General features: G+C 46.7%; 1 protein-coding gene across 2 annotated transcripts in view; it reads right to left on the bottom strand.

Annotated features, from left to right (window-relative positions):
* Nucleotides 1-26,445, bottom strand: part of PLCD1 (phospholipase C delta 1) — a 134,654-nt gene that overhangs the window by 48,228 nt on the left and 59,981 nt on the right. For both annotated transcript variants that reach the window (XM_075587944.1, XM_075587942.1), the window contains exon 2: nucleotides 15,834-15,998. In XM_075587944.1, the coding sequence (XP_075444059.1) occupies nucleotides 15,834-15,998 (165 nt within the window). The remainder of the gene's footprint in view (nucleotides 1-15,833; nucleotides 15,999-26,445) is intronic.

Here is a 26,445-nt window from a genome sequence, read left to right as displayed (position 1 = left end):
TTTTTTCTCTAATTTAATTCTGGGGCCTGAGGCACAGAGGGATAAAGTGACTTGCATTTGGGGTTATTCATTATTCATTAAACCGAGTCAGTGTCGATCAGGTTATGATCGAACCGAAGGTCCCATTGCAATGGGAGCTTCCGTGTGATAGTGCCGTGATCGACACTATCAGAAGAAGAAGAAGAAGAAGAAGAAGAGGAAGAAGAAGAAAAAAAGCCCCCCCAAAAAAAGACCAAAAAAAAATAATCGGATCCAAAATTGGAGCACGGAGAGAGCGGCCGTAAAAGCTGCTCTAACCACAACCACGTCAATGGATGCTCTAATCACGTCACACGATGCTCTAACCACGTCACAGGATGCTCTAACCACAACCATGTCGCACGATGCTCTAACCACAACCACGTCACACGATGCTCTAACCACAACCACGTCACACGATGCTCTAACCACAACCACGTCACACGATGCTCTAACCACAGCCACGTCACACGATGCTCTAACCACAGCCACGTCACACGATGCTCTAACCACAACCACGTCACACGATGCTCTAACCACAGCCACGTCACACGATGCTCTAACCACAACCACGTCACACGATGCTCTAACCACAGCCACGTCACACGATGCTCTAACCACAACCAAGTCACACGATGCTCTAACCTCAACCACGTCACACGATGCTCTAATCACGTCACACAATGCTCTAACCACGTCACAGGATGCTCTAACCACAACCATGTCACACGATGCTCTAACCACAACCACGTCACACGATGCTCTAACCACAACTACGTCACACGATGCTCTAACCACAACCACGTCACACGATGCTCTAACCACAACCACGTCACACGATGCCCTAACCACAGCCACGTCACACGATGCTCTAACCACAACCACGTCACACGATGCTCTAACCACAACCACGTCACACGATGCTCTAACCACAACCACGTCACACGATGCTCCGTGGAGATGGCCGGGTGATGGCCGGGTGGAGATGACACGGTATTTGAGACTCAGGTTAAAGACGCTGTGCCAGCAATTTCTTGGCAAATCACTACCTGCGCTTATTAAAGCTCTGAAGATCAGCTCTTCAGGTCAAAAAAGTGTGTTGTCCCTGTAATTTCTACCATAGAAATGTAACCACTTACATTAATGTAGCATTGTAACCGATGGTCCTGTGTAAACAACTAGCATCAAACTCCCACCCAAATCAATATTTACATATAGAGCAGCTACTCGCCAACACAACTATCAATTCTAATTCATTACAGACTGACAGATTCTAAATATGTTACTTGGGGTCCCAAATGACTCATGTTTTTTGGCCGCCCTGCCTCCCTTCTGACCCTTTGATACTCTACAGAGATGTAATGGGGGGCATTCATTAAAATGCACTACACTATTGCTGCCATGCCACCGCTACCATTTATATTTGCTCTCACCTCACTTCTTTTCAAATACACGCCTCTTTCTACCAGCCTCACTATGTCTCTAACTCTATTCATATATCTCCATCTCTCCTTCCTTCCCCTCTTCTCAGTTCACATGAACTCCTGTCTTACCTGCGCCCTCTAAGGGCTGCTATATTCAGCATGCGGCCGTGCGTGCATATGCGAACGCGCGTGCATGTGCCGCATGCTTTTCGTACGTATACTGTGTTGAGTGTATACAATGTTCAGTGTGTTTATATGTGTATGTTTATGTGTAATTTATTATTTATTAAAAAAAAAAACACTGGTAAAAATAAAAAATTTATTAGACTTGTGCAGACACACAAATACATACACACACACACATATACATAAATACACATGCATACATATATACACACACACACATATATACATACATTCAGAGCCGGTAGCAGCGCGAAAAGATGAATTTTCTCATCTTCGCCGCTGTCTGTCGGCTCCCCTCTCCCTGCCGCGCGCGCGTGCCGCCCTTGTATAGAAAGGCTGACTAACGTCAGCCAACGAAAATTCCGCGCGCGCACGGCCTAGCACGTGCCCGGCACTATAGAACGTGCCTTACACTACACAGCTATATCCCCTGCACTAAAACACACCCCTACAAATACACATTATATTTCTATCCATGCTTCTCCTCCTTGCTTCTGGGGATATCTCTCCCAATCCTGGTCCCTGTCTTATTTCTGCATGCTCTTGTCCTCACCTCCCGCATACAACGTCTACTCCTTCTGGTGTCAACCCCTCTAACCTCATACCCATCCCGTCACCCTCCCTCCTCTCTCCCTTTCTCCTGAGCCCTTTGGAATGCTCGCTCCCTTTCCAACAAGTTCCTCTCTGTGCATGACGTCTCTCTCTCTCACTCTGCTTCTCTTTGCTATAACTGAGACCTGGCTCACCCAGTCTGACTCTGCTCTGGATGCTGCCCTCTCTTATAGTGGCCTTGGGGTGACAGGGGTGGAGGCGTGGGGCTCCTCCTCTCCTCTCTCTGCCATACCAAACCCTTCCTATTCCTCCCTCCTTTGAGGCTCACACTGTCCAGATCTTCTCTCTTCTCCCTGTCCACATGGCGGTCATCTATCGCCCACCTGCCCCTACTCACCCCCCTTCTGCCTCTCTCTCTCACTTTGAAACCCGGCTCTCCTTCTTTCTCTCCTCAGATTCCCCTGTTCTTCTCCGTGGGGACTTCAACTGCCACATTGATGACCCCTCTCTCCCTTCCCGCTATCTCTCTCTCTAACCTCTTCTTTTGGCCGGCATCAGTGGACTGCAGCCAGCACCCACAGGGATGACCACTACCTAGACCTGGTTTCACTAAAAACTTTTCTCTCTCTGACTTCTCCATTTCCCCCTTTCCTCTCTCTCTGACCATCACCTCATCTCATTTTCTCTCTCTCACTTCTCCATCTGCCCCTCATTTCTGTAGAAACCTGCGCTCTATTAACCTACCAGCTTTTGATTCCACTTTACGCTCCTCCCTCTCCTCTCTCAACTCTGCACCAGACACTGATAATGTGGTCAGGAACTCTGCCTTACCCTCCTCTCTTGATCTACATGCCCCGCTTTCTCTCTGCCGTTTTCGCCCTTCTAACCCCAGACCCTGGCTAAATTCCCACATGCGCATGCTGCGTTCCTGCACTCGTTCCTCTGAACGCCTCTGGAGGAAATCTCACACTCGCAGACTTCCTTCATTACAAATGTATGCTATCCTGTTTCAACTCTGCCCTCTTTCAGGCTGGTTGGTAGGGGGGCTAGGTCTGCATGATCATTGGTTGGTGAGGGTGTTTGCATGATTATTGGTTGGTGGGGGGTCTGTATGATCATTGGTTGGTGTGGGGGTCTGCATAATTATTAGTTGGTGGGGGCTCTATATAATTATTGGTTGGTGGGGGCTCTATATAATTATTGGTTGGTGGGGGCTCTATATAATTATTGGTTGGTGGGGGTCTATATAATTATTGGTTGGTGGGGGTCTATATGATTATTGGTTGGTGGGGGCTCTATATGATTATTGGTTGGTGGGGGTCTATATAATTATTGGTTGGTGGGGGCACTATATAATTATTGGTTGGTGGGGGCTCTATATAATTATTGTTTGGTGGGGGCTCTATATGATTATTGGTTGTTGGGATCTATATGATCATTGGTTGGTGGGAGTTCTATATAATTATTGGTTGGTGGGAGTTCTATATAATTATTGGTTGGTGGGATCTATATGATCATTGGTTGGTGGGAGTTCTATATGATCATTGGTTGGTGGGGATCTATATGATCATTGGTTGGTGGGGATCTATATAATTATTGGTTGGTGGGGGTTCTATATGATCATTGGTTGGTGGGGATCTATATAATTATTGGTTGGTGGGGGTTCTATATGATCATTGGTTGGTGGGATCTATATGATCATTGGTTGGTGGGGATCTATATGATCATTGGTTGGTGGGATCTATATGATCATTGGTTGGTGGGAGTTCTATATGATCATTGGTTGGTGGGAGTTCTATATGATCATTGGTTGGTGGGGGCTCTATATGATCATTGGTTGGTGGGAGTTCTATATGATCATTGGTTGGTGGGATCTATATATTTATTGGTTGGTGGGATCTATATGATCATTGGTTGGTGGGGATCTATATGATCATTGGTTGGTGGGGATCTATATGATCATTGGTTGGTGGGGGATCTATATGATCATTGGTTGGTGGGGATCTATATGATCATTGGTTGGTGGGGGCTCTATATGATCATTGGTTGGTGGGATCTATATGATCATTGGTTGGTGGGGATCTATATGATCATTGGTTGGTGGGGATCTATATGATCATTGGTTGGTGGGGGATCTATATGATCATTGGTTGGTGGGGGATCTATATGATCATTGGTTGGTGGGGGATCTATATGATCATTGATTGGTGGGGCTGCTCTATATGATCATTGGTTGGTGGGGGATCTATATGATCATTGGTTGGTGGGGATCTATATGATCATTGGTTGGTGGGATCTATATGATCATTGGTTGGTGGGGATCTATACTGTATGATCATTGGTTGGTGGGGATGTATATGATCATTGGTTGGTGGGAGTTCTATATGATCATTGGTTGGTGGGATCTATATGATCATTGGTTGGTGGGGTCTATATGATCATTGGTTGGTGGGATCTATATGATCATTGGTTGGTGGGATCTATATGATCATTGGTTGGTGGGAGTTCTATATGATCATTGGTTGGTGGGATCTATATGATCATTGGTTGGTGGGATCTATATGATCATTGGTTGGTGGGAGTTCTATATGATCATTGGTTGGTGGGGATCTATATGATCATTGGTTGGTGGGAGTTCTATATGATCATTGGTTGGTGGGGGTCTATATGATCATTGGTTGGTGGGGGGATCTATATGATCATTGGTTGGTGGGGGTCTATATGATCATTGGTTGGTGGGAGTTCTATATGATCATTGGTTGGTGGGGGTCTGTATGATCATTGGTTGGTGGGGATCTATATGATCATTGGTTGGTGGGGGTCTGTATGATCATTGGTTGGTGGGAGTTCTATATGATCATTGGTTGGTGGGGGTCTGTATGATCATTGGTTGGTGGGGGTCTATATGATCATTGGTTGGTGGGAGTTCTATATGATCATTGGTTGGTGGGGGTCTGTATGATCATTGGTTGGTGGGGATCTATATGATCATTGGTTGGTGGGGGTCTATATGATCATTGGTTGGTGGGGATCTATATGATCATTGGTTGGTGGGAGTTCTATATGATCATTGGTTGGTGGGGGTCTATATGATCATTGGTTGGTGGGGGTCTATATGATCATTGGTTGGTGGGGGGGTCTGTATGATTTTAGGCTGTGTTTGGTGTATAACTTGTGCTGAACGAGTGACTCTTTCTTGACCGGTGAATTTTTCAGGCCCCCCCTCATAACCTTGTAAAAGTTAGATTTGAAAACCTAATTAACGCCCTGAATGTCTCTCCCTGAACAGCACCACGGCCAATATCTAAAAAACATACAGCTACACAAAAACCGCTGTGACCAGAGCCACGGTTATAACACGTTTCAACAACTCCTCGTAATATGAAATGGCTGCAATTCGGCATGTTTCCTACACAGAGATCTACTAGAGAATGTCAGGTGTGATTGAATGACAATCAATCAATAAAAATATTTGTGGTGTATATATGTGGACCTGCAGTTTGAAACATGTATAGGGTATGGGCCTCACATGAGGAGGAGTATACATCCCCCCCTGGGTAATATAGAAGAACTGAAGGCGTATTATAGATTCTAATGAATTCAGATAATAACGGGGCTGCTGCAGACTCCCTGATGTCTGCATGATTTTGGCAACCAAAGTAATGTTGCAGCCGATACAGGAAAGCAAACACCCTTTTATTTATTATGTTCCTTTTATACTATTGCCAAAGTCAAAGTCCGGTCATAAACCTCTAAAGGGGGGGAACAGTAAGCAGATATCTTTGATTTCCGCAGGAGTGGGAACATCCGGATTAAAATGCTACATTAATACAAATGTAAAAAAAAAAGTAACAAAGCGAGCAATTTAAATGTAGGTGCGTGTAACACACACCCTCCAACTGTACCTATTTACACTGGCGACACACTTTATTCGAGCTTGGCTAGTCCCACGAATTCGGGTATACCCGGGTGTATTGAGGTTTGTGACTGTTTTCTGCCCGAGTGCATTGAGTTATTTTCCAAGCAGGGATTGAAGCATTTTATTCCCGCTGGCTGCAATACTGCACAGTATATATATATATACTGCATTACAATTCATGAATTTATGCCATCTGGTAGACATGCGAAGCATTGCAGCCTATTAAATCCTAAACATTATCATTTAACAGATCAGCCGCCCATCAGCCAGGCATGAACCCAGGCTGGGAAGGCAAATGCAACGGGGCTTGTTAGAGGTGAGGAGTGGCGCATTCCAGGTATCTGCCAGGTACATACCGGGTATTTGCTCGAATAAAGTGTGTCGGTGCAGTAGCAGGTACTGTGCGCATTTGTTCTGCCCGGCACCTGGTTAAACAGCCTGTACTTACTGTCCCTATTTCTGGCTGGGTGTGAGTCTGACGAATGCTTCACTGCCCGTCTCCCATTGGCTGAAACTCTGAGCCTTCAGCTAATTACAGCAGCTTGAAGACCGATGACCGATTTGATACATGATCGTTGTGCTATAAATTATAAATACAACGTATCACCACTGCTACTTTATGTATCTATAGTCAAACAAATGCAGAAATACAAATGTTGTATTAATAAAATAATCTTTGCTTATAATAAATTGCATGTATTATTATGGGATGCTCAAAGGTAGTGCTCACTCCCTGTACCCCACGCTGGCAGAGGAACTAAAATGTACCTATGTTTAGGTGCCCGTTGTTGCAGGGGCTGATGACCTTCTTCGTGATGCCCCTTTATTCTCCAGATATTTACCACCACCCATCAGTGTAAATGCACACGTAAGAACACTGAAGCATCAGTATATTACACCCCGTTATAATAACTCCCCCCCTTCAAAACATTTACAGTGAACACTGAAAGCATCGATTACACCAGGGGTGCGCCAACATTTTTTTGCTGTGCCCCCCCCCCCCCCGCCTGCTCTCCTCCATTGTTGCGCTGTCCCTCCCCCCCTTTACCTCGCACGGCGGGGTCGTGTCACGTCACCCGCGGCCTCATGGGACGCCGCGTTGCCATGGTCACGCGTCCTGACGCCAGCTGAATCTCGGTAAGTAGGGGTTGCAGAGGTCCCCCGGCATTTAATTTAAATACCTTGGGGAAGAGTGCGGGACCTCTGCAACCGCCGCGCCACCCCCAGAAAATCTCGCACCCCCCAGTTTGCGCACCGAATAATTACACCCCGTTATAATAATAACGCCCACATCCAAACGTTCCCAGTGTGCCCAGAAAGCAGCCGAGTCAGTGACACATCGGCACAGGTTATGGGTACAAGCCGCACCTCCGCTCTCAAACACACAAAATGCAGAGTAAATATAAGTGGCGCGGTGGGAAAGCGCGAGTCGGAGACATAACCCGTCTGTTCCTCTGTACAATAAAGGAAGTACGGAGTAGTGAGATTTTTTGAGAACAGGAGTGCCGCAGCACTTGCGGTTACGTGATCGCTTGCCACCGGTGGCGGGAACGAGGGAAGGGGAGGCGGGGGGTGAGGGGGGGGAAGTTCTCCTCCATGTTCCACTTGGTCAGGGGTGACCATCTCCAGTCCTCAAGAGCCACCAACAGGTCAGGGTTTCAGGATGTCCCGGCTTCAGCACAGGTGGCTCAAATCGGCGAGCCCTTGAGGAGTGGAGATGGTCACCCCAGCACTTGGTGATGGGTCGCGCGTTCTCCCCTAGAGGATTAGTAGGACTGCTCCGTGCAGCCTAGGGAGGGCCAGAGCCCATGCTGTAGCAGATGCATCTAAAAGGGCACTGAAAGGATTAAAAGGTTTGCTGATTGAGTCATAGATCATCAAAGCAAGCTTGCAAAGCAGCCTCTCATATCCCACGAGCAAGAAGTAAATCATGCACATTCATGTCCATAAATCAGGGCACAAATGCAGCCGTACCCAGGTCAGCCCTCTCTCCCCCTACACCAGGGTAACAGTGCTTACTTTTATGGTTTAGGGAAGGTTTTATAGCTTTGACTTTTTTTATGACTACGTGTGGGGCCTGGAGCACTGATTGTGTTAAACAGCATTTAACAACGTGTTAAAAACAAACAAAAAAGCAGAGAAAGCATATTCTGGAGAGAGAGAAAAACAGAGAAAAAAAGAGAAAAAAAATAGAGAGAGAGAGAGAAAGAAAACAGAGAGAGAGAGAAAGAGAAACAGAGAAAGAGAAACAGAGCAAGAGAACCAGAGAAAGAGAGAGAGAACAACAGAGAAAGAAACAGAGAGAGAGAAGAGAGAGTAAAGAGAGGAAAGAGAGAGAGGAGAGAGGAAAGAGAGAGAAAAAAGAGAGAAAATAGAGAATAGAGAGAAGAGAGAAAAGTGAGAAGAGAGACGAAGAGGAAGAGAGGGGGAGAGAGAGAAGAGAGAGGAGAGAGGGAGAAGAGAGAAGAGAGAAAAGAGAGAAAGAGGGGGAGAGAGAAGAGAGGAGAGAGAGAAGAAAGAGAAGAGAGGAAGAGAGAGTGAGAGAGAAGAGTGAGAAGAGTGAGAAGAGTGAGAAGAGTGAGAAGAGTGAGGAGAGAGAGACCTATTCAATATGAAGACGCCTTCCCTGAGTTAAAGCAGCAGTCCAAGCTGACGTTTTGTTTTTTTATCCTTTAATTTGTGCATCAATACAATCCACACAATGATAAGTAATTAGCTAAGTTGCTGATTCGTCGCCAAAGATTCGGCTCAGGGGTTCACTAAATGGCTGTCAGTGCAGCAGAAGAGGACCAAAGATGCAAAGTTCTGTGGGGAAGATCATGTGACCCGGCAGTCACTAGATACAATTGGTGCACTGCTAGAGAGAGGGCAGGGCTAAAACAGGGGTGTGCCAGAGCCTGTTTCAGAAGAGGAAGGGGATGTGACTTTGTAAATGGTTGCTATAGAAACAAAAATGCTTTTGCATTCTGGTAATGTAGTCCAGCAATAACGGAATTAAATAACCCTGAGCAAAGCGATCGGTTACAGGAGAACGGATCGATTGGCAACTTAGCTAATCACTTGTCAGTGTGCAGATTGCATTGATTTGATTTTTTTTTTTTTTAAACGGCAGCTTTAAAATGTAATTCAGAGTTGCTACAAGTATTTTCTCATTGTACAAAATTGATTTATTTTAAAAAAAACACATGTAGGATATTACTTGGTCTGCAGCTTTAAAGATTTGTCCAATTTCTGACTGGAGCTTAATTCTTCTCCAGCGCGGGAAAGACATCTTTACAGCATATCGAATAATTTGGGTTAGAGAGACAGCAAGGGAATGATAGAAATGTAATCGCTGTGTGTAAAAAATCCTCTAGTAATAGTAATGTTGCTTCATCTGAGCGCTATAATTAAACACTGAATAGCATCGGTAATTATTAAGAGTAAAAAGGAAGGCTTACATGTAACCCCAATCTAAAACATGGTGATACAAAAAGCGGAGTTAGCAGCGCCGAGTTAGCGCAGCGAGATGAAACCTCCTATTACTGAGGCTGCCTCACAATGCAGGTTTATGCTCTGACGGTAATGTGAATTCTTTAACTGAGTCACTTGGGTCACGCAATAACATGTAAATATGTGGCTAGCCTTGGTGGTTACAGCGGATCAAGATATTTGTGTAAAACAAATGACAGTGGATCCATTCCAAGTTTAAAGTCACTTCTGCCAACGCCACCTATTGCAGCTGCATTCGCACACGGCAACCGGCTCAGGTTGTGGTACCCTGCACCGCTGGCACAGCTGGAAGCTTCCACACTTAAATGTAGATCTCCTTCAGTGGGGGCTGCCACACATCGTTAAGGAATCAGCCACGGATGACTATTATTAACGTTATTTGTAAAGCGCCAACATAATCCGTAGCGTGGTACAATGTGGGTTCAGAGATTTGCTTGTTACATATTAAATACAAATACGAACAAACATGTGCAAACAGGTGCAAAGAGGTAAAGAGCTTACACTGTAGAGCAGGGGTGGCCACCTCCAGTCCTCAGGGGCCACCGACAGGTCAGTTTTTAAGGATATCCCTGCTTCGGCACAGGTGGCTCAACTGGTGGCTCAGTCAGAATGGCTGCTTCAGCACAGGTGGCTCAATCGGTGGCTCAGTCAGAATGATTCAGAATGACTGAGCCACCTGTGCTGAAGCAGGGATATCCCCAATACCAGGCCTGTTGGTGGCCCTTGAGGACAGGAGTTTGAGACCTCTGCTCTAGAGGGAATGAGGGGCAAATGTTGAAAGAAAAGGCTGAGCGGCTGCTCCTTGTGGGACGGGGGGTGCCCGGGAGGGGGAGTATGGTCCAGCCGCACCGCTGATCCTACTAAGGTTTGGGGGTGCAGAAGTTAGGGGGTGTTACATCGCGTGGGGAAGGAGGAAGTGTGATATGAATTATATTTTGGCTACTTTTAGGTCTGTTTTCTACGAGGATGGTTCGAGTGCTGGAAGTCTATACAGTAGATATACGTTATTAGCGCCATTGTATAGTTCACCCTGTTTTACATCTAAGCTGAGTAAATAAAGAAGTATTGGAAGCAATACTGTAAGTAAAACAGGCACTTTATTCTTTAAAAAAAAACCTAACCCTACAAACGGCTATACAAAGTGCTGGAGGGTTGCTGAAAGTTTGTGTTTTTGGTACAGCAGAGGAAATCCAGGATGATAGCGCCTAACTCCTCCAAAGATAATACCGTACCTGGCTATCTCCTACAGGAAATGCTGGAGCTAGTCTAAAGGAAGCTGGAGATACACAATCTCTTTGATGTAAAGTGACTTCACTTTTCCACTTTCTAATGGCAGGCGAGACCCGCGGTACCAGACCTCATGTCACCTGGTTCATTGTGTTCCCAGGCTGCACTTTTCCTCAACTGTTACAAAAGCTAAACAAACGGAGACGCAATTGAAAGAAGAAAAACAGGACTTCGGCATCAGCTGGCAATTATGCATTTTAAAAGGGGAGATTTTATGCGTATTAACAGGGCTGGGAAAATCCATTTGTCCGGAGATATAAACAATCTTATTTCAATAGTCCTTAAAGTTGAGACTCTGGACTTAGACTCTATTATGGAGTGGGTATACGAGTGATAAGCCTGTAATATAACAGCATAACATCTCCTGAAGATAACAAACAGGGTGATTGAAATCAGCCTGAAGAGAGTCTCATTGGAGAAAAGCTACCTCTGTACTGAAGTATAATGTACTCTTGATGGAATAATGAAATAAATCCTACCCGCTCCCGAGTGTCCACGAGTCTGTGATGGCGTGTCCAGCCGCAAGCGTAGAAATCCAGTAACCAGAACAAAAGAGAAGCAGCGCACTGCCAGGGGACCAGCTGGTAAAAATGCTAAATTCTCTATTCAAATATAAACATCACCCCAGGGGTGCACTTACCCCCATGGGGTGTTGTTTATATTTGAATAAAGTAATTTTGCATTTTTACCACCTGGTTCCCTGGCAGTGCGCTGCTTTTCTCTTTTACCAGACGAGTGAGAGGCAGCCTTCTTTTCTCTGAACCGTACGACTTAAAGGCGCGGGAATGCAGGCTGTGTGAAGGGAGCGTGCTTGTCACTCACCGCTGGGGCCTCGATACTTACGTCCCACAATGCCTTGCGTGTGCCTCTGCGGTCTGTCTCCTTGAAGTGCAACGCATTGTGGGGTGCAAGTATCGATACTCTGGTGGTGAGTGATGGGCACGCTGCCTTCACACAGCCTGCTGTTATGCGCCTTTAAGCCATGTGGTTCATAGTTACATAGTAGATGAGGTTGAAAAAAAGACATGCGTCCATCAAGTTCAACCTATGCTAAATTTAGACAACAGATACCTTATCATATATCTATACTTAACTTATTGATCCACAAGAAGGCAAACAAAAAAACCCCAGTGACATATCATCCAATGATATATCATAAGGGGAAAAAATAATTCCTTCCCGACTCCAAGATATTTGGTATATCCCTGTATGCCTTTCCTTTCTAAAAAAGATGTCCAACTTTTTCTTAAACAAATCTATTGTATCTGCCATCACAGTCTCCATGGGTAATGAATTCCACATTTTAACTGCCCCTACTGTAAAGAACCCTTTCCTTTGTTGCTGGTGAAATTTCCTTTCCTCCAACCTTAAGGGATGCCCCGAGTCCTTTGTACTGCCCGTGGGATGAATAGTTCTTTTGAAACCTCCTTGTATTGTCCCCGAATATATTTGTATATAGTTATCATATCCCCTCTTAGACGCCTCTTTTCTAATTTAAATAAATCTAATTTAGCTAGCCTCTCCTCATAAGTTAGAATGTCCATCCCCTTTATTAATTTGGTGGCTCTTCTCTGCACTGTCTCTAGTTCCATAATATCTTTTTTTTTTTTAACAATCTTTTTCCTTTATTGGAGAATTGCAGCAGAATTACAGAAAAGTAATAACATTGTAGAATTGGCAATGAGGTCCCATGATGTATTTTCTAAGGAGTGGTGCCCAAAATTGTACTCCATATTCAAGGTGTGGTCTTACTAATGCTTTATAAAGGGGCATAATTATGTTTACTTCCCTTCCATCCATTTCCCGTTTGATGCAAGATAAGATCTTGTTTGCCTTTGCAGCTACTGCATGACTTTGGGCACTATTGCTAAGCCTGCTGTCTACAAGCACTCCTAAATCCTTCTCCATCAAGAATTCACCCAATGCATCCCCATTTAATTTGTAAGTCGCCTGTTTATACTTGCTTCCCAAATGCATAACCTTACATTTATCTGTATTAAACCTCATCTGCCATTTACCTGCCCACGTTTCCAGTCTCTCCAAGTCCTTCTGAAGAGAAACTACATCCTGCTCTGATTCTATTACCTTACACAATTTAGTATCATCAGCAAAGCCGGAGACTTTGCTCTCGATGCCAACCTCAAGGTCATTAATAAACAAGTTAAAAAGCATGGGTCCTAGTACCAATCCCTGTGGTACTCCACTCACGACACAAGCCCAACCTGAAAAAGTTCCATTTATGACAACCCTCTGTTGTCTATCCCTGGGGCGCGCAAACTTTCTGTCCCTTTTTAAAATATAGGTACCACATCTGGTTTACGCCAATCTTGTGGTACTGAGCCTGTGGAAATTAGGTCCCTGAATAGTAATTGTAATGGTTTGGCTATTACTGAACTTAACTCCTTGAGAACTCTTGGATGTAATTTTTTCAAGCCACTTATGAACTTCTTCCTTCAAGAAGATGGTTCAAGAAGAGAAGGCTGAATCTTTCCCATCAGGCTGGTTAATTATGACAAACACACAAACAAAGAGCACATGGAGAGACAAAATCAATACAAATAAAAATGCACTTCATGTAATTTTGACCCTTGCTGCCTCATTGATATGAGGTAAGATCAAGGGTCCTAATTATTTATGGGTGGAGGTGTATGTATGAGTGGGGTTAGCGTGGGTATGAAGGGGTGAGGAGGAAACAGCACGGAGCAGAGATAGATGAGAGGGGTGTGTGTCTTGAGCACGTCACACCTTTCACCACTGTGTCCAGTATTTTTGGAGAAGCCACCTTGCAACCCTAGTAAGGGGGGGCTCAGTGTGGGTATAAATGAAGGGTCTGTGGGGTTATGAGGGGGGGTGTCTGTGTGGGAGTAAAGGGCGAATCTGTGTGGGAATGAGGGGTGTTCAGGGGGGGGGGGCGGGTCGAGTGACTTTTTACTTTGACTGATGAATATTAGAGATATTTTTCCAGCCCTCTGTATTAAGTTTTCTCCTATTATATTTCCTTTGCTCCCAATCTACACTCCCTTTATCTCATACTGATATAAGTAACACAACTGGAGCATCTAGCTATAATTACAGATTGGAGGTGAATAAAATGGCCAATTCAATCCAAAAAGTGTGAGTTTTGGAGCTTAAAACATACAGTGTAATTGTCATAATACCCAATCTACTGATCTATACTGATCTAACAAATGTGCCTGACAAGCTTCAGCCGCCTCAATTTCCAACTACACAGCTACACATTTTAGGTCAGGAACCTCCTTTTTGTACTTTTTGTATTGGTTGCTAGAACGGTCACCTGTAAAACAGCTCAGCTCCTTTATCTCAGCTCTGCACACACTGCGCACACTGCGCACACTGAGATTTATTCACAGTCGCTGCGGCCGCAGCTTCCTTGATAAGCTCATTACAGTCAGTGGTTTTTACTCCACGCTCTGCAGCCAATGTGATTACACATACAGTAGGAAATGTCATCATCATCAAACAGAAACGTTTTGAGCAAAGAAAAGATTGTGTGTCCAGTAGCCTCAAAAACAGGAAATCGCATTTATCTCCGGATTCCTGCCCGGGAGTCAGTGTTTGTGGTGCATCGCGTCCCTTGGCATGTGTGCGTCTCGGCTGCAGATAACGCTGTATTTTTAGAGTAGCTGAAACTCCCACACTGAAGATATATCTGTGAGAAATGTCCAACCCCTTGATGGCATTATTTGATCATTGGAATTATCTAACTTTTGTGGTCTCTTCACAAGGCCCTGCTAATGAATGCAATCATGCATACAGTATGTAAAAAGGCCACACAACTGGTGTGTAGACGGACTCTTGTATGAATAGATCTCTGCCACACAGTCCATGAGCTATAGAACAGGGTTCTCACACACTACTATATCACAGCCCCAGCGTTAATAATCATTTGGAGGACCACCATACTTACCCTTAGCTCTGTTCATCAGTGTATTTATTTATACATAACAGTATTTTGTAAATGGATCATTTATCAGTGTCTAAAAATCAGCCTTTAGTAGTGATGGACAATACACAAGAGAGAGCTGGCATCAGGGACCGCCGTCTGAGAAGCACTAAAGGGAAAAATGCCCGGTTACCAAGGAGTAAAATGCAACTTCAGTGAATTTCTTCTAATTTGTGCTTGTTTTTAATGTGTTGCCAAACGAAAATACCGCACACACTGTACATAAAAGTGCTGGCATCGATAACACGGATGCAGAATTAAACAGTGAAATGCAGATTTCCGCTTTCTCGTAAACGCTTTTCACGGAGATGTAAATTGTACGTTTTTGGTATTTATTGGCGAGTTTTTCAAGAACTGTGTGTGTGTGTGAGGGGGGGGGGGTTGGGGGGCAGCCCGCGGGGGGCGGGGGGGGGGGAACCCATCTGCAGCTTAATATTAAAAGTATAAACCGAGGGAGTTTTCAAAAACCTGCTGGAAAACAAATTCAACAATTTATGTAGAGAAAATTAGGTTTTGTTTGCAGTTCCTTTACATTTATCTGCAATAAAGCCCCAGATTTGGAAGTGCCAGTGGGAGGAGTTGCAGAGGAGTTATACGGTGCACAGATTTTAATGAGATGTGTTAAACTGTGCGTCCCTGCGCCATTCTTTTTACTTGTGCCAAAAAAATGGCGAAAGTCTAACATTTTGCACCAGAAACAGTTTCTTGCATACAGTACGACACAAATACACACTTTTCTCTGCGAAGATATAGAGACCCCAAATAAATGTATATTACGTTATGCAAAATAGGAACCAGTCGTTTCGGATCCTTGATGATACAGTATATTATGAAAGAAGGGGACCAGTTTATGTCGTGTGAATACAAAGTATTTGTTTTGCGATTAGAAGCGTGCTCTCCCACTTCAGGCACGGACGGCTGGACACTCTGGGTCCCTGCTTTGTGGGGACTCTGTAAGACTAGCAAGGGATGTGCCTGTGCATATACTCACATGTCTGCGAGTCGGAGGACCTCAGGATTTTCTTGGAGTCGTGCCAGATTGTCTTGCAGTCGTCCAGCAGTTTGTAGTATCTCGTTTTCTTCCACGACTCGGATTTCACTTTGTACAGCGTGCTGCCTTTCAGGAGGAACCGCAAGTCCTCGTCATCTTGCAAACCTGGGCAGAAAAGCAGGCGAATGTTAGCCGGGTCATTCATATAACGCGTGGATGTATTGTTTAACCCATCTTTTATCAGAGGACTCACAAATAACCAAAGAAATGTTCCAAAAATAAAAATAAAGAAGGTTTATAGCCTTAATTATAGCACAGCCCTGACCAGTCCAACTTTGCATCTCTGCAGCACTATTTGCTGTATCTTCACACTACCAAAGCAATCTGAATGGTATATTACAGGGGTGGTTAAATACAATCATCAAGGGCCACCAACAGGTCAGGTTTTAAGGATATCCCTGCTTCAGCACAGGTGGCTCAATCAGTGATTGAGCCACCTGTGCTGAAGCAGGGATATCCTTAAAACCTGACCTGTTGGTGGCCCTTGAGAACTGGAGTTGGCCGCCCCTGGCATATTCCACCATAGTGACTGCACAAAACGTGCCAATATAAAAGAGAATATACACACACTACAGTTGCAAAAAACTTCTCTACCATGCGTATACTGTACTAGAGTCTCGTACGTAAGCCCCAACGCCAATCTCCGAATAGGACAACAATCTTCATGGGATACGCATGATTCTTCTGACAGGGAATGTTCCTGTTTGGGGACACTTGGCATTGAGCAGGATTTCGCACAGACTTCACCAATGTGTTTTTTATTTCTTGGCAGCGAGAGTGTGGGCTATGGGTGGATGGAAACCATTGACAGGCACTGACCCCCACCTCTCCCCATTCGGATTCTGTGTTGAACCCCCCCACCCCACCCCTAACCCCCTTCCCCCATCGCAATACCTTGCTCTTCTCTGGACGCGCAACCACAGACCACAGATCGCGGCTGAAACTAGTGCACGCGCCGCCAGGCACCCCCACGCGCGCGTCTACGCAGTGACTGCGGCTGTAGCCCAAGATAGGACACTGCCAATGAGTAACTGTGATCTACAGGGTAACTCCTTTTGATTAGATAGTGAACTGCCCAGTAGCCCAGTAGCCATATTAGAGGATGCTAAATATCTCCAGAACCGTGGTGTGTCTGGTTGAAAGCCGAGGACCAAATCGGTTGTGAGGTTTTACAGCCGATAGGAGAATGGGCAGACCCGGTGGGACAAGTGCTTCTTATCTGCCGTTAAATGATCTGTTTCTATGTGATGGACCACCGCAGTCCGACACCAGGAGACCCCACCATTCACACCAGCTTTAAATAAAGGTACATTCCACAGAGAAGGTCACGGCTTTGTACAGCTCGAAACGTTGTGTGTGCCTAGAATACATCTATTTTCTACAAATCCGTAGTGCCCTGGATCCTCCTCTTTGTTCTTTCCCTTGAATCTCCATTAAGGAATAATAGTGACTATTACAATTCAGGAAACCCCCATGCACTGTTTTAGGACGAGGCCAAGAGACCATGGCGAGGAGTATCCTGCAGCCATATTGAACAGATGCCTTCTATACAAGAAGAAGCCATTCATTCTGTGTTGTAATAGAATAGAATAATTTGTGGTGGCATGAGCTTCACACCAATCAGTATTACATTTCCATCATATCTTTGGTTAGAAAAAAATCTGAAAGGAGAACTCTGTTTTGGAAAATCAGTAGAATGACGTCACTGTTTCTTGGTGCGATTCCTAAGTAAATGCACTAACCATTTTAAAGTGAACCTGCTTTTTCAGCACACTTTGCATTTTGGCCGATATTTATGAAGGACACGCTATGGCCCATAATCTTGAATGTGCTATAAAGGGGTTTTCTGGCGACAGCCAGTGCCTTGTTGAATAGTACGGCGTAATAAATATTCATGATTATAGTTTTAAAGGAGTAATCCAAGCGTGTTTTTTTTTTTTTTACATTTATTTAGTTGTTTTTTTTTACACCGGATTGAAGTAGGGGGTCTCCAGAACCTCATTAGCTTCAGCTCCAGAGACCCCCTGCTCTCCGGAGATACTTATCTCGGTAGGGGGTGCCGGTAGCCGCTCCGGCTGAGCTAGCTGGGGTTTAAAGCTCCCACATCTCGCGGCCCAATCAGAACCTGATGACGTCACGGCTTTCTGTTGGCCCGCAGGAGCTCTGAAACACCGCCATAATGATAACCTTGGAAGCAGAGCGGTGAGGCCACCGGCACCCCCTACGGAGGTAAGCATCTCCGGAAGCAGGGGATCCCCAAAGCTGAAATTAATCAATCCTATGGAAAAAACGTGGAGAAAAAAAAAAAACAGGAAAAAGAGCTTGGATTGCTCCTTTAAAAGTCGTTTCATTGACTTAATCTTAATTAGTTTGTGCCATTGTAATTTGACATTTACAATAAGTGGTATATAAACGCATTTGTAAATGGAAATATAAAATTACTATTGTCTTCACATACAGTATATGTCTTTTGACATATAATGTTATTGTCCTCCCTCCCACAACGTACTGCGCTGCGGAACATGTTGGCGCCATACAAATACAGCGCCATTCCTAGTTTCCCACTATTTTAACCTTTGATGTGCTCTTGTTGAGCTCCCCAATTCCTCCACCTGTGATCTGGAGAAGCGTAGGACAGCTGGATGACACGCACTGCATGCGAGAGGCGTGACACCGAGGTGCTGGAGCACGTGTAACATGGGATTGCTATGGCAGCATGGAACAGTGCGGAGTACCCAGCAGGGACAGAATCTTCCTGGAGGAAAGCTAAGGCTTGCGGACGGGCCCTGAGGCGATGGAGTGACTGAGGACAGTGACTCCTGGAGGTGCTCCATGAAGGTGGCGAGAGAATAGACAGACAGGGAGAAGAAAAAAAAAAAAAACTGTAGAAGAGACCGAAAAAAGAAATTAAGGCCGATGTTATGCTAGGCGTGTGTGCGCACGCAACGGTGCGAGTAACGTCACGAGCGCCGGTCACAGTGGCGATTTGTGGCCATGGGGGAGACGCGACGGGGAGGCGTGCCCGTGATGTCATATGAGCGGTTCGCCCTCATTGGCTGAACCACGCACGTGACCCGGCTGTCGCGCGTCAAAATCAAAGCCTCTGTATAACATGCCTTGCCTGCTCTCCTGCAGCTTCTGGCGACGTGTCACCATGGCAACGCAGCAGGGTCACATGACAGCGTGACATCAGAAAACGCTGGAGAAAAGGTAGAGAGGGGTGGGGGGGGAGGGAAGAGCAGACAAAAAAAAAGTTTGCGCACCCCTGATACTGGTTTCAGCTTACTAGTGTAGCTAGGGCGGTTACTAGTGTAGATAGGGCAGTTACTAGTGTAGCTGGGGCAGTTATATGCAAACACCGCCCCCCCCCCCCAAAAAAAAGATGGGGGCAAATTAATATGCTGTGAAAACCTCCATTTAAATCAATTTGCAGCATATTGAGTTATCCCTGAAATGGGAGATTAATTTATCACAGGAAATTCCTCCCCACTCCTGTGAGTGTATATTCCTGCATACAAATACATATTATTTGGTAACATGTTCTTTGCATCTGTACCCTCCCTCCAAGGATGCTCCTTCCCATGGATGCTCCTTCCCAATGATGCTCCTTCCCAAGGATGCTCCTTCCCAAGGATGCCCCTTCCCAAGGATGCCCCTTCCCAAGGATGCCCCTTCCCAAGGATGCCCCTTCCCAAGGATGCTCCTTCCCATGGATGCCCCTTCCCAATGATGCCCCTTCCCAAGGATGCCCCTTCCCAAGGATGCCCCTTCCCAAGGATGCCCCTTCCCAAGGATGCCCCTTCCCAAGGATGCTCCTTCCCAAGGATGCCCCTTCCCAAGGATGCTTCTTCCCAAGGATGCTCCTTCCCAAGGATGCTCCTTCCCAAGGATGCTCCTTCCCATGGATGCCCCTGATGCACTATTAATGCATCTCTTCTCATGTTCCACATTCGGAGAATACCCCATGCACTTCATGTCCTGAAGGCTGCATAGTGATGGGAGGGGGAGTAGCACAAGCCGTAAAAGGTGCCATCCTACATCATGGGGCAGTTATGTGACCCTTATCCCCTACCCTGTCCTTATCAGACGGCCAATAAATATAAGGGGGGGTGGGTGGATGGAGAGGGGAGGACTCTGGCTGCACAATGACCTTCTGATTACAGTGACATCACACAAAAGGGAGCAGCCAGACCAAATCAAACCCATCCCAAGGAGAACTTTAAAAAAATACTTATAGGCGTTAGATTTGAGTAAAAAAAAAAGGTTTCGATCACCAGATGAGACGGCTTAAACATGTCACTGGAATCAGTTCACTTTGATCATAGGAGGCATTTAAAACAATGGTGCTTACATAGAAATCTACAGTAATGTGTATTATAATAATAATTATTATTATTATTATTAAATGTACAGTAATGTGTATGTATTATAATAATTATTATTATTAAATGTACAGTAATGGGTATGTATTATAATAATTATTATTATTATTATTATTAAATGTACAGTAATGTGTATTATAATAATAATAATTATTATTATTATTAAATGTACAGTAATGTGTATGTATTATAATAATAATTATTATTATCAAATGTACAGTAATGTGTATTATAATTATAATAATAATAATTATTATTATTATTATTATTATTACATGTACAGTAATGTGTATGTATTATAATAATTATTATTATTATTAAATGTACAGTAATGGGTATGTATTATAATAATAATTATTATTATTATTAAATGTACAGTAATGTGTATGTATTCTATAAAAATGACAGGTATACTGATGCCCCGTCCCTAGATGGAATCCATACAAATCAGAATATCTAATGCTCCAAAATAGCAACAAAAACAATGTATAAGTGCCACATGACATTTCAAGTCCCAGCCCAATAGATATAAAGAAATGCAATGTGTGCGAGTTTAAGACTAATATCCCCTCCGACACAGGAAACGTGAGCGTCTGTCTGAAACCAGGCAGGCAGGAAGGATGCTGGGTAACCGCGCCGGTAACAACTGTACCTAGATAAATGGAAGGTGAGCTTGTTGGAGAGAGGAAGCAAGACAGGCAGCAGCCACAAACCTTCAGCAACGTCACAAAGCCCCCGTCACAGTGACATACACAATACTGATATACGCTCAGTGCTTTCTATGTCAAACCTGTTCTGCAATCTGCACATCAGAGGTACCCCTCCCTCCCTGTGATATGATTTGTAATTTAACCCTTTGGCTGCCAAAGGGACCAGTAATGTATTGCGTTGCCACTCCGACAACTAAAGGGTTAATGATGAAAAGGGCCGTCGGCGGGGGTGACGGGCATAACTTCTGCATCCGCGCGCGGGACTGGCGTGCTACTGGAGGCCTGCCAGCCCCACGGTAAATTTTGGGGTGCACATGTATATTGTAGTGCTGGGCGGGGCGGGGGGGGTTTGGTACAGGGCGACCAACTTTCGCATCTGAGTGTGACCGGCGTGCCTTCCAGCCCCAAGGCTGTATATTGTGTGGGGTACGTATTATGGTGGGCAGGAGGGGGGGGGGGTATTGTTGTGTGGCGGATAGTGTGTGTGTGTGTCCAGAAGGTTGGAGGGAGTGAGGGAAAGAAAGGGAGTTTGAGGGGGGACAAGGTGGGAAAGAGATTGGGGGTGGGGTAGTGGGAGGGAGGACGAAACCACAGCAGAACTGGTTGCACACTATATCAGCACCTGTTCTAGGCTGAGAGACGCCCACTAAACCCCACATCCCCGTGTGTAACTGTTACCCATGTATTGTGTAATCATTATATCCTACCCCTGTTATTCATGCTTTGGAAACACTGAAATGTTTTTCTGTCAGGCCAATAAAGCTCATTTGATTTGATTTCAGGGAAGAGAGAGGACAAAGCGGACAGAGTAAAACGGGAGGGGCAGAATAAGACAGGGGGGGGGGGGGAAGAGTGAGGAGGTGAGAAAGAGGTGGGGGGCCATGCAAGACCAGCATGGTGGCAGCGGCGCCCCTCCAGGCTGCGTTGCAACGGCGCTATATAAATAAAGGTATACATACATACATACAAGAAGTGATTAGCACAGGAGAGGAGCGGGGCAGTACAGTATTTACCAGCGCACATTAAGCAGCTGAGGGAGCGGTGAGAAGCTCCGATCCACATCAGCAACATCTCAGCTCCCTCTGCACTGGGGAGAGAGGGACAGCGGGCTGCAGGCCTGGCTGGAGGTTGGGGGCTGCAGGCCTGGCTGGAGGTTGGGGGCTGCAGGCCTGGCTGGAGGTTGGGGGCTGCAGGGCTGGCTGGAGGTTGGGGGCTGCAGGCCTGGCTGGAGGTTGGGGGCTGCAGGCCTGGCTGGAGATTGGGGGCTGCAGGGCTGGCTGGAGGTTGGGGGCTGCAGAGCTGGCTGGAGGTTGGGGGCTGCCGGGCTGGCTGGAGGTTGGGGGCTGCAGGCCTGGCTGGAGGTTGGGGGCCGCAGGCCTGGCTGGAGGTTGGGGGCCGCAGGCCTGGCTGGAGGTTGGGGGCCGCAGGCCTGGCTGGAGGTTGGGGGCCGCAGAGCTGGCTGGAGGTTGGGGGCCGCAGGCCTGGCTGGAGGTTGGGGGCCGCAGGCCTGGCTGGAGGTTGGGGGCTGCAGGGCTGGCTGGAGGTTGGGGGCTGCAGGGCTGGCTGGAGGTTGGGGGCTGCAGGGCTGGCTGGAGGTTGGGGGCTGCCGGGCTGGCTGGAGGTTGGGGGCTGCAGGGCTGGCTGGAGGTTGGGGGCTGCCGGGCTGGCTGGAGGTTGGGGGCTGCAGGCCTGGCTGGAGGTTGGGGGCCGCAGGCCTGGCTGGAGGTTGGGGGCCGCAGGCCTGGCTGGAGGTTGGGGGCCGCAGGCCTGGCTGGAGGTTGGGGGCCGCAGAGCTGGCTGGAGGTTGGGGGCCGCAGGCCTGGCTGGAGGTTGGGGGCCGCAGGCCTGGCTGGAGGTTGGGGGCTGCAGGGCTGGCTGGAGGTTGGGGGCTGCAGGGCTGGCTGGAGGTTGGGGGCTGCAGGGCTGGCTGGAGGTTGGGGGCCGCAGGTGAAGCTTCGATCTGCCTGTTCCCCACCAATACTCTAGAGCATGGGTGCTCAACTCCGGTCCTCAAGGGCCACCAACAAGGTCAGGTTTAAAGAGATCCCTGCTTCAGAACAGGTGGCTCAATCAGTGGCTCAGTCATATTGACTGAACCACCTGTGCTGAAGCAGGGATAGCCTTACAACCTGACCTGTTGGGGGTTCTTGAAGATTAGAGCTGGGAACCCCTGATCTAGGGCAGGGGTGCGCAAACTGGGGGGGGCGACCGCGCGAGGCCTCTGTACCTCACTTACCGTGATTCAGCCGGCAACACTGTGTCATGTGATGTCACATGACCCGCGGCATAATTTTACGCCAGCACACAGGTAAGGGGGGGGGGGGGTGGCGCGAGCAGGCAGGGGGCGCAGGACCAGAAGTTAGCGCTCCCTTGATCTAGTGTATGACATAGCAGTCCTATTTGAGAATACATTACTATGCACAGGTGTGCTCAAGTTGCTTTTCAACAAAGTTTATATACGGTTAAAATACGGTATGTATGTTTTCACAGTGTCTGAAAAGAGTTTTTTTGCATGTTAGGCCGCGCTTATAGTCCCGGCGACGGCGCGTCAAAACAAGTTGATTTAATCCGTTGCGTGCGCCTATAGTGGGCGCGACACTGCGAGCAAAATCGCTGAAGTCAATGGAAATTGAGGGCGAACCGCTCACCGCTCACCGCTATGCCCCGCCCCCCCCCCCCGGTCGCCCGCTCGTCTCCTACACTATAAGCTGAAATCACTATTACAACGGCGACGGATGACGTCACGCCGCCAACGCCGTAGCCGGGACTATAAACGCGGCCTTGGGGAGGATACTCTTCAAGTTACAAGAATAAGAAAAATCTGCTTTCTACCAATATCGTCCCAAAAGTTTGCTCTTTAGAAGATCAGTTATCCAACAGGGTAGGCACAGGTATTCGATTCTTTTACTTGACCTTTTCGTTGTGTACATACAGTATTTCGTGTTGTCTTTCATTCGATATAACCTGCAAAATAATTTGCTTAGATACGTCTGTGCCGTGCTCACCTATGTAGGAGCTCAAATCTTATGCCAAGAACTGCGCTCGCAGGGACTCCCTGGCGACGAGAGGGTTAATAAGCTGCCTTCCTGACTGTAACTGGCTGTTCTTTAATAACAATAGTTTCAGTCCTGGCAGAACTAGGGGTTACACCCTCACTTCATCAACATCCTGAAACCCCCTGACTCCAGGGAGCCATCTCTAACGCAGCGTCCACAGTGTTTGCAACACTCCATTCAGAGCTTCACACCGACAAATCTGCTTGCATTTTCAAACACCCCAGGGATGTTATAGGTGTACGACTGTATGTATGTGTGTATGTGTGTATTTATGTAGCCAGGTCCCCCTTGGATCCCCTTAAAGGGAAAGGGGGAGGCTGCGGTTGGCTGCAGAGGTGCGCGGATGCCGCCGGCGACTATAGGGCGCTGCGGGTAGTTAGAGGGGCAACCGGGTCGCCGGAGCTCCCTCGGCGGGACGCCGGTAAGGGCGTCGCCATCTTGGAATTGCCGCACATGCGCATAGATCACTCACGCATGCGCAGTACGGTCGCGTGCGGTGGCCATCTTAAGTATAGGCTCCGCATAGGAACGACATGTCCCAGCAGCCCCAGGGGCTGCTACACACGTGAGTGCAGCGGGCAATAGGGCTCTCAGGATCTCCTGCAAGGGGATTGATACATTTGGCGCGCTCAGTGGAACCACGCCTGTCGGAGACAGGGAGCTGCAGGGACAGGTAGTGTCTGGGTGTCAGTGGCTCCCGGACTAGGCCTAGAGTTACCCCGCAGGCCCCTGTTAGACCCCGACCCCTACAGATTGTGGCTGCTGCAGAGAAGGCCAATAGATAGGGTCATTCCACTATAGCCGCATTTTCAGTACGCCGGTGACGGACGCCACGCGGTGCGCAAGGCCTGCAGTTTGGGACCAGACCCAGGCCTATCCTAATAGACTCTTAAAGGTGAGACAGTCCAGCGGGAGTTCACCCCACGCAGAGGGGTTTTGCATCATTTTGCATTCGGCGGTATCCGGGTACTGGAGTGCCCGGAAAGGTATCCTCATCTATGTGCACCAACGGCCACACACACACTGTGGGTAGCGCTACTACACACACCTTGGGTGGGCTGGACTCTGGACACCGGGTGGTTAGGTGCCATGGGCACCTCAGTACTTTGGGGAATTCCACTGGGGGGTGGCGTTGTGGTGTGGGTATACTGTGTGGGGGTCGTGTGGTATTGTGTTACGCGAGGTATACTGTGATAGTAAGAAGTTATATGTTATCAGTAAAGATAAGTTGTTGTACCACCGTGTGTGTATAATTATTCTGTACTAGGTGTTCCTGGGAAGGGGTTATCCAACTACCCTTGGATCCCTCCCAGGTGGAGGCGCTGTCATCAGATCGACTGTAATCACCCCAGGCTCCCAGCGGCGGAGGTTCAGGCCTCCTGTGAACCACTCAGGTAACGGACTACCACGTAGTCTCCTTAGACACGGGGAAAGGTGGCTACATATACATACATACATACATACATACATACAACATACATACATACAACATACATACATGTAACATACATACATGTAACATACATACATACACACACACACACACATAGCCGTGCCGTAATGACGTCGCAACGCAGCCTGGAGGGGCGCCGCTGCCACCATGCCGCCTTGCGCCCCGCAATAGGTAAGCCGGCCCTGTTTTAATGGAAGGGAAGATATGTCTTTTTGTAAATGACACAAAGATCTGCAATAGGTCTGACACTCCAGGTGGGAAAACAGAATGATTAATTATTTAGGTAGATCAGCAAAAGAAAAAAAAGACAGAGGACGCTGAGGTCAATATTCAATAGACTTATAGTAAATAAAAGCAATATACAGACTTATAATTTAGTATTAAAACTTAGTCTCAACCGAACAGAAAACCGGGAGTCCCCTGGGCACAATGGCGTTCTTGAGCGGTCTGCGTCACCGCCTCAACAACCAGAAATGTAGACCGCAAACCGCTTGGGATAGCAACGTCTCAGACACAATCCCTACGCATTTTACACATCACGCGCTCTCTCTGGTGAAGACAGTGGCGTTTTTTTTTCATCTTCGAATGCCGTATTCGCAAATATTTAAACATAGATATTTCCTGAGCCAATCTGTACAAAAATCGGTCATGAACAAGGCAGCAAATCTTAAGCAACAAAAAAGCTTAAAGCAACAAATCCCCCCAGAAATTAAAGTGAAGCGCGTGGTGTGTGAAACGCGTAGGGATTGTCTGTGAGACGTTGCTAGTACAGCGGTTTCCTGTTTCCGGTCCGAGTTCTGGTTGTTGAGGCGGTGACGCAGACCACTCAAAAACGTCATTGTGCACAGAGGACTTAAGGTTTTCTGTTCGATTGAGCCTACGTTTTAATACTAAATTATAAGTCTATATTGCTTTTATGTGCTATAAATCTATTGAATATTGACCTCGGGT

The sequence above is a fragment of the Ascaphus truei genome, chromosome 2 (genome assembly GCF_040206685.1).
Source record: "Ascaphus truei isolate aAscTru1 chromosome 2, aAscTru1.hap1, whole genome shotgun sequence".
Lineage (NCBI taxonomy): Eukaryota > Metazoa > Chordata > Amphibia > Anura > Ascaphidae > Ascaphus > Ascaphus truei.
The sequence above is the reverse complement of the archived record's forward strand: the minus strand, read 5'-3'. Positions and strand labels throughout refer to the sequence as shown.